Genomic DNA, 8,890 nt, shown 5'->3' on the forward strand with positions numbered 1-8,890 from the left:
ACAAAAACAGTTTGGAGGGGTCAGTGCCCAAGCCCTCCTGCACATGCACCCTCTGCCTGGCCCCTGCCTACAGCCTGTGACCCCTGCCTACAGCGTGACACCCACCATCCGGGGACGGTGACTGAGGGGACGCAGCCGGCCAGGCCCGTGTCCACCATCCTGGCCCCACCATCCTGGGACAGCGACTGAGGGGACGCAGCCGGCCAGGCCCGTGTCCACCGTCCTGGCCCCACCATCCGGGGACAGCGACTGAGGGGACGCAGCCAGCCAGGCCCGTGTCCACCATCCTGGCTGCGGAGTGGTGGGCTCCTCTACCTGCTTCCGCAGGATGGGCCCTGGGGTGGGGCCTGTGCCGCCAGCTCTGCTGGAGTTGTAACAGCAGGGGTCCTCCCACAGGTCTGGGGTCCTCAGGGTCATCCCCTGGGCAGGTGGAAGGGCAGTGGGGCTGTGTGCTGGCTGAGAGCGAGGGCCCTGTGTGGCTCATGGGAGGTGGCGTCCTGGGTGGTCAGCCAGCCTCTGCCCCGGCGGGGATGCTGCTTTGTCTTGCAGGTGGGCCTGGGTCCTCCAGGACGCCCTGGGCATCGCCTTCTGCCTCTACATGCTGAAGACCATCCGTCTGCCCACCTTCAAGGTGAGTGCAGAGAGGGCGCGGCTGTGGGGCAGTGTGGGTAGCGGGGGGCCTTCATCCCAGCCTGGCCTGTGTGGGGCTGTGGTCCTTGCAGGTCTGTACTCCTGCTCACTGCCCTGGGGATGGCTGCCTAGGCCTGTTGTGAAGGGTGGGGCTTGAAGATTGGGTCCCAAAGCCCCCGCCGAGGCGGCCTGGGTGGGTGGCTGTGGGGCGGTTCCCGGCAGGGGCAACTCATGTCTGGATGAGGTGGTGGGGAGAGCGGTTGAATAAGGCTAGAGTTACTGGCCTCAGGTGGTACCAGGAGCGCGGGGATGTCGTCAAGCCCCAGGCGGCTGCACTCCCGTGAGGGCCCCACAGCACCCCAAGCGAGCGGCATTTGAATGCCCGGGATGGCCCTCTGTATACCCAGAGCCGGACCTGCGTGGCAGAGGCCTCCGCCCCCCCCGTCCCTGCCTTCCTGTTACGTGGAGACTCTAAAAGCCTGACTTTTGTCCTTAAATCCTGACCTGATGTTGCTTCCAAAGCTCCTCCTGCGTGGTGCGTCCCTGGCACTGGGCGCGCTCTGCTCAGGTTCCTTTAAAGGCTGCCTCCCAGGAGGAGGTGCTGGGCCTCATGAGATGGGAGTGGAAGTAGGGAGTCGGGGAGGCACGGGCCGGGGTGGGGGCTGCCCTCAGCCGTGGGCTTCGCAGGCCTGCACGCTGCTGCTGCTGGTGCTGTTTCTCTACGACATCTTCTTCGTGTTCATCACGCCCTTCCTGACCAAGGTAGGCGACCGCCTGCCCCCCCTCCACCCCATCACCCCGCTCCCCCGCCCGCTCGCAACCCCCGCCCCATCACCCCCCATCACCCTGCCCCCTCGTCCCCCCCCACCCCATCACCCCGCTCTCCTCGTCCCCCCCCACCCCATCACCCTGCTCCCCCGTCCCATCACCCCATCACCCCGCTCCCCCGTCCCATCACCCCCTATCACCCTGCCCCCTCGTCCCCCCCCACCCCATCACCCCGCTCTCCTCGTCCCCCTCCACCCCATCACCCCGCTCCGCCGCCCCATCACCCCCCATCACCCTGCCCCCTTGCATCCCCCCATCGCATCACGCTGCCCCATCACCCCACTCCTCTGCCCCCCCACCCCATCACCACGCTCCCTCAGTCAACCCCCTTCTGTGCAGAGTGGGAGCAGCATCATGGTGGAGGTGGCCACTGGGCCCTCGGACTCGGCCACCCGTGAGAAGGTGCGTCTTCTGACCACAGCGTCTCAGGTTGCCATGGGTCAAGGTGTTGCGCGGAGAGGATAGGGCTCGAGGCATCCCGCGGTCGGGTGAGGGTCCTGGAGGACATTGTCCTCTTCCCGTCTTTGCAGCTGCCCATGGTCCTGAAGGTGCCCAGGCTGAACTCCTCACCTCTGGCCCTGTGTGACCGGCCCTTCTCACTCCTGGGTTTCGGAGACATTTTGGTGCCAGGTACTGAGGCGGGTGGGGCACACGGGTCTGCGCTGTGGGGCAGGGCCGCGGGCGGTTGAGGTTTGCCTTTGGGAGTGAGTGGCCCGCACACTGTCGGCTGGAGATAAAGCCCTGAGAGTCAGAGTCGGGCAGGTTGGGGCCGTTGAGGCTTGGGTGCCTGGGCAGCGAGGGCTTTGCCTGGGTGGGGTAGGGACCCCCTTGGTTCCTAGGGAGTGGGGAAGGCCCCCCGATTGCAGACAGCCTCACCCCATCCTGCTCGCGGTTGTGCAGGGGTCCCAGTGAGCTCATGTTGCTGCAGAAGGCAGAGACTGTACCCTCGCAGCCTCAGTGTCCCCAGGGTCCTGCCAGGTGTATCTGCCTGGACTTTGCTCTCACTGTGGTCTCAGTTTACCCACTGAGAGTCATGGCAGCCCTGTCCTGAGCGAGCGTGTGGCCTGTCTGTGAAATGACAGCAGCCACCAGGCAGCGAGAGGCCCACGGCGCCCACAGGTGCTCAGGTGCCCACCTGCTCCCGGGAAGCCCCTGCTCCAAGGCTCTGTGGGCCCGAGTAAGCCTCTGCCCCGTGCCTCCCCCAGGGCTGCTGGTGGCCTACTGCCACAGGTTTGACATCCAGGTACAGTCCTCCAGGGTATACTTCGTGGCCTGCACCATCGGTAAGTGCCTCGGTTGGGCCCGTGCTTGCCGCTCTGGCTCCAGCCCCGCCCTGACTCAGCCTCTGTCCTGGCCCTGACCCATAACCTCAACCCCAACCCCAACCCTAACCCTAACTCCAGCCCTAACACCATAACCATAACACCCTAATCGTAACACCGTAACACCCTAACCCTAACCCCCTGGCCACTCTGGGAGCTGGCCTCGGGTGGCTGGGCCTGTGCCTCCGTCCCCATCTTTCTCATTCTCCCTGGCTTCCATTGTTCTGTTCTTTTCTTTTCCTTTTCTTCCCTGTTTTGTTTTTGCCTTTTTCTTCTTTGCCTTGTCTTCTACTGTTTCTTTTGTTATGAACGTATTTACACAAAGTGCTGTTATCTGTTGACCCACATTGTTTTAAAAAATGTCCCCCACCGCAGCCGGCCCTAAGGGAAGAAGCTGCAGTGCTTTCTGGTTCCTGGGCACACGGGCAGGCCAGGCCGCCTCTGCCGAGCCACGCCCCCGACCCCGCCCTCCACGTGGCTCCCTAAACGGCCACTCCCAGGGCCAGGAGAGTTGAGGCCGGCCTGCGGTGCCTTTGGTTGGTGGTGGTCCCCTCACACCTGCTTCCTGCAGCTGCAGGTGCCCCTGGCTTTCCCCTCGCCCCATTTGACTGTCTTCATGATTATCCTTTAAAATCTCGGCTGAGGCCGGGCACGGGGGCTCATGCCTGTGATCCCAGCATGCTGGGAGGCTGAAGTGGGAGGATTGCTTGAGTCCGGGAGCTCAAGACCGGCCTGGGCAACATAGTAAGACCCTGTCTCTGCAGAAGAATGCAAAAATTAGCCGGACATGGTGACATGTGCCTGTAGCCCCAGCTACTCTGGAGGCTGAGGTGGGAAGATCGCTTGAGCCTGGGAGTTCAAGGCTGCAGTGAGCCATGGTCGTGCCACTGCACTCCAGCCTGGGCAACAGAGTGAGACCCTGTCTCGAAAAAATAATAATAAAATGAAAGAAAAAATAAAAACATAGCTGCAGAGATTTGTCTCTCTCTCCTGAAGCATAATTTGTCAAGTTGTCCCTGTAATTCCTGAGACTGAAGCCGCTGAGGTTTTATAGGTGCCAGCCCTCTCTGTTTGTCTCTGCTTCTGTCGATGATGGCTGATGGACACGTGGATGGTCTAAAATGGACCAATAGGGACGCTCCCTGTGGCGTGGTGTCAGAAATACAGAGATGAGTGTTAGAAAAAGTGCCGGGAGCAGTGTGCTTGCTGGACATAGCGGCTCTTTTTTTTAAGAGTGTTCTAGCAAAAAATTAATTTTCTCAGAGCTTTATTTTGAAATAATTTCAAATGACAGTTGCAGGGTTGCTACAGAGAACTCCCATGTGCCCCGTTCTCAGAGGGACTGGTCATTTCCTCACATTCGCTTGATTCCGTTCTCTCTCTCCACACACACACTCATGCGCTCTCATTCGCTTGATTCCGTTCTCTCTGTCTGCACACACACACTCACGCGCTCTCCGGTGTACTGCAGCTGGCCCTCCCTAGCCATGGCTTCCGCAGCTGTGGATTTCACCAGCTGTGGGTTGGAAATATTTGGGGAAAAGACATCGTATCTGTTCTGAACACGTGCATATTTTTTGGGCCGGTATTCCCGAAGCAGTGCCATGCAACAGCCATCGCCCGCGGCAACATTGCATTTGCATTTGTAGGAACCTATGGTGATTTATGGTTTGGCAGGACGCGGGTGGGTTCTAGGCAGACACTGCACCAGTTTACGTCAGGGATGTGAGCAAGGAGGGTCCTGGCAGCCCTCCCCTGCGGGTGCCAAGGGTGGCCATGTGTGCGTTTGTGTACTTACACGGACACGTATGTAAATCACAGGCTGTGTTCTCGGGACTGGGCGCACGGCCCTGGTGGGTGGACACTGTGCCCTTTGACCCCAAACATTTCACCGGGTGTCTCCTGAGAACATAGTTTATACGCCCACAGCTCGGTGTTCAAGGGTTTTCTGGTCAGGCACGTGTGTCACCTTCGGCTGATTTTCTCATTAGAGGTTCATAGAAACTGCATCCCAGACACATCTCGCAGCCCCCCTCCGCTATCACATCGCCTCCCGCTGTCCTGCAGCTGCCCAGACCCTGCCCCTCCCTGTCCCTCTCCTCGCCCTGTCCCTTCCACATCCTCAGTGACCCTGACGCCCCCTCACTGGCTCCGGTGGGGTCGGGGTGGGAGTGCGGCCCAGGAGGTGCCGGAAGGATCCGTGTACATCGGGGAGCCTGTGGCCCTGCCAGCTGAACTCCCGCTCTACCTCTCCCGTCCTCGCACAGCCCTGCCCTCCACCACCCCCAGCCCGCTCACGTTCTTCCCAGGGAAATGGGTGGTGGCCCTGGCCTGCCTGGCTGAGGTGATGCCTCCTCTGTCCCCACAGCCTATGGCGTTGGCCTCCTTGTGACATTCGTGGCGCTGGCCCTAATGCAGCGTGGCCAGCCCGCCCTCCTCTACCTGGTGCCCTGCACGCTGGTGACGAGCTGCGCTGTGGCGCTCTGGCGCCGGGAGCTGGGCGTGTTCTGGACGGGCAGCGGCTTTGCGGTGAATACCAGTTTGCTCTGACTGTGAGAAATACTCGCCTAGTGAGCCCTAACTAGAGTTAAAGTTGAGTGAGACCACCAGCCACAGCCAGCCCTGCGGCCGCGACGGGGCTCAGGGTCCTGCACCTTCTGCTTTGGGTGTCATGCGCGTGTGGCGCCGGTGGAAGGACGTGCGTGTAGCTCCCGTGCGGGGTGGGACCCAGGGGTGCCGGGTGGGACCTGGGGGTGCCGGGTGGGACGCAGGGGTGCTGGGTGGGGCCCAGGGGTGCCGTGTCCTTTCTAAAGTTGCTTCCCCCAAAACAGTCACTAGTGCCCCCCCTGCATGGGCATCGGGCATCCATCGCCTCTCCTGCCGGGAGCGAGGCACCCGACTGGGGGTGGGGCCGCAGGGCCCTGGACGAGGGGAGCAGGCCGGCCCTGGCTGTGGAAGCCCTGTCCCCTGTCCCCCTCAACAAGGCAGGGGGCGGTTGGCAAGGGTTAAACGTGCGATGCAGGGAGGGCTTACGCCATGTCGGTTCTGCTCTTGTGATTTTTGTGAACAGGAGTGGGTGGGACCCCCCCTTCCAATGTGCCGCTCCGGTGACTTCCTGGGTTCCCGGGACTCAGGCGCGTTGCGCCCGAGAGCTGCTCCCACCCCTCCGAGCAGCGCCTCTCGGAGGCCATGACCACCCAGGGAGCAGCCCTGCGCCACAGGGCGATCCTCAGGCTGTTGGGCATCAGTGCAGCTCCTCCCGTAGCCGGCCTCCCTCTGGGGGAGGTGCCGCGCTTCTCAGCGGTGCCGGCCGCGCATGGGGTCCTGCATCATGTTTTTGTGGAGGTTAAATCTCACCCGTCCCTGCCGCACTGGTGTGATGCATTGGGTCGAGCTGTGGTTCCAGTGCCGAGCTGGGCTCATGGGTCCCACAGATGGGACCATGGCATGAGACCAGGCCCGAGGGAGAAGTCTCCTGGGGCCAGCACCCCCACCCATTCTGGTGGGCATTTCAGAAGGTTCAGGAGAAGCCGGGGACCAGGCCCAGGGGCGAGAGACAGTGGTCCGAGCTTTTCTTTGGAGAGACTTTGTACAGCTCCCGGCCTCTGCTGGCCTCGGATGGCCCTCCCGCGGTGCCTGTGCCGATGGACGGGGTTCTGGGTGCCCGTGGGTCGTGGAGCCGGCCCCCTCCTTGGGTCCAGAGCCCCTGGGGATGGTGCCTCATTTTGACCCTGCCCCCATGGCCTGCGGGTGCCGGGTGTCCTGGCCCCTGCCAGGGCCCTCCTCTGGGTCCCTGTCTCCGCCTCACCTCTGCCTCCCTTCTCCTGTAGAAAGTCCTACCTCCATCTCCGTGGGCCCCAGCGCCAGCCGATGGCCCGCAGCCTCCCAAAGACTCTGCCACGCCGCTCTCCCCGCAGCCGCCCAGTGAAGAACCAGCCACATCCCCCTGGCCTGCTGAGCAGTCCCCAAAATCACGCACGTCCGAGGAGATGGGGGCTGGAGCCCCCACGCGGGAGCCTGGGAGCCCGGCTGAACCCGAGGGCCGGGACCAGGCCCAGCCGTCCCCGGTAACCGAGCCTGGCGCCTCAGCCTAAGGGAGGGGTGAGACGCTCGCTGCCGTGCCCACCACACCAAGATGTTGGGGCTGCCTGGCGCCCAATGGAGACAGACAGACGCCTGTCCCCCGGGACTGAGGCCTGTGGCATCCCCACCCGCCCCAACATGGTGCTCATCCTTGCCGAGACCCCCGCGGTCCGTGCCTGCGCCCAGCCCAGCTGCCCCGGCTGCACGCCTGCTGCTCCAAGCTCGCCCGGCTGCCACAAGCTCTCTGCGGGTCCGTCCTCCCCACCGGGGTCCGTCCTCGCAGGCCCTGCCTGGCCTCTCTGCAGACCCTCAAGCGTCGTCTGCATGAGTGAGCAGGCGTGGGTAGACTCTGGCCGCGGCCACACTTGGTGCTCACCAGCTGCTTCGTCCTTCAGGTGACCTCCTTCCCCACGGTGTCCTGTTCTCCGGGCGGAAGAGCAGCTTTCTGTCTCCCAGAAGGCATCGCTTTTCCCTCTTGAGCAGATCGGAGCCCCTGGGAGGTTTGGAAGCTGCCTCCAAGCTTAGGACACAGACTGGTGGCCGGGGCGGTCTCTGGACCCTGACGCTGGCTGAGACAGGCCTGTGGGGCAGGGTTTCGGGGCGTGAACGAGGCTGGCAGTGAGTGGACAAGCTGCTCCCCTGGTTAAGGCCCTGCCCTGCCCTCAGCCAGAGGTGCCCGGCTGTGCCTGCACACTCCTCCCCGTTTTAATAAATGGTCGCAACTTCTAGAAGTCCTGTTGGTGCCACCTGGTGGGGTGGACGTCTCTCAGACTGCCCTTCTGACAAGCAGGGGTGGGCGCCAGGCAGGCTGAGTCAGGCCCTCAGGGGTCCCTGGAGCCCTGGGAGGGAGGGACTGGGTCGTGGGAGGTCCCGGTAGCTCCCGGCACCCGACCTCGCTTCCTGTGTGGGCCCCGTGTTGCTTTTCCGCTGAGAGGGGCTTGGGCCTCAGTTCTCCCTGTGGCAGTGGCATTGGTGCGTGGGTTCTTAACCCTCTGGACCCAGCAGCTAGGAGCTTCTGGAACCCACGAGGACATCTGCCACTGGCGTGGTCTCCTCACTGATGGGGTCCTCCTGACTCCAGGGCAGAGACGTCCGTGCGGGAACTGACCGAGGCGTGGCCCCAGGCCCCGGCATCCTCTGCTCGCTGACCGAGGCGTGGCCCCAGGCCCCGGCATCCTCTGCTCGCTGACTGAGGCGTGGCCCCAGGCCCCGGCGTCCTCTGCTCGCTGACCGAGGTGTGGCCCCAGGCCCCGGCATCCTCTGCTCGCTGACTGAGGCGTGGCCCCAGGCCCCGGCATCCTCTGCTCGCTGACCGAGGTGTGGCCCCAGGCCCCGGCATCCTCTGCTCGCTGACTGAGGCGTGGCCCCAGGCCCTGGCATCCTCCCCTTGCTGCACATGGTTGCTTCCGAAGCAGCACTCCCTGTGGCCACAGGGACAGAGCCCGCACCCCGGCTGTCTGTGGTGCCAGGGCCCCAGCTCCCGCCCGCCACCCGCCCTGTCCACGCAGCCTCAGACTCGAGTCCAGAATCTGTTTCTGTCAAGTCAGTCGTCCCCAGCTGCACACGGGGACTGCTGAGCGCTGCGCTCTCACGGGTCTGTTCCAGACGGAGGGTGGCAGGGGTGAGCCCTGATCCCTTCCAAAAAATACCAGCTTCCCAGGGAGTGATGGCGCCTTCACTGAAGCCATTTTGTACATGGGGATGGGGTGGGGATGTCTGTTTTTTGGTGTTGGACATTTGACCAGTGGGGAGGGGTTCAGAGGCGGCGGTCCTGTCCTTGGCTCCATCTGTCCGTGCGGCCTTGCTGCCGTTCAGTCTGATCATTAAACACAGCTTTTGATACATGTGGCCTGGCCCCTGCCTCCGCAGTGCATGGCTTGGGGCATCTGCTCCGTGCAGGTCCCGGTGAACAGAACTGAGAGCTGGCAGGCCGCCTGGCTGTCCTGCAGAGGGCGGATGGGAATTGCCACCGCAGGGCCGGCCAGTGCTGTGAGGTGCCCAACGCCACTCCCGTGGGCTCTGCAGGC

The 8,890-nt window shown here is 63.3% G+C and overlaps 1 protein-coding gene across 6 annotated transcripts in view; it reads left to right on the forward strand.

The window, feature by feature from the left end:
• SPPL2B (signal peptide peptidase like 2B) overlaps positions 1–7,591 on the forward strand; it is a 21,741-nt gene extending 14,150 nt beyond the window's left edge. For 2 of the 6 annotated variants that reach the window (XM_024236711.3, XM_024236712.3), the window contains exons 9-15: positions 550–631; positions 1,318–1,392; positions 1,798–1,860; positions 1,989–2,088; positions 2,664–2,741; positions 5,149–5,309; positions 6,611–7,591. In XM_024236711.3, coding sequence (XP_024092479.3) covers positions 550–631; positions 1,318–1,392; positions 1,798–1,860; positions 1,989–2,088; positions 2,664–2,741; positions 5,149–5,309; positions 6,611–6,874 — 823 coding nt within the window. In that variant the 3' untranslated portion in view covers positions 6,875–7,591. Of the gene's footprint in view, positions 1–549; positions 632–1,317; positions 1,393–1,797; positions 1,861–1,988; positions 2,089–2,663; positions 2,742–3,155; positions 3,743–5,148; positions 5,373–6,610 lie in introns of those variants that run through there. The other 4 variants (XM_024236714.3, XM_054539285.2, XM_024236713.3 and 1 more) reach the window with 3 other exon arrangements.
• Positions 7,592–8,890: the final 1,299 nt, after the last annotated feature.

This window comes from Pongo abelii, chromosome 20, assembly GCF_028885655.2.
Source record: "Pongo abelii isolate AG06213 chromosome 20, NHGRI_mPonAbe1-v2.0_pri, whole genome shotgun sequence".
NCBI lineage: Eukaryota > Metazoa > Chordata > Mammalia > Primates > Hominidae > Pongo > Pongo abelii.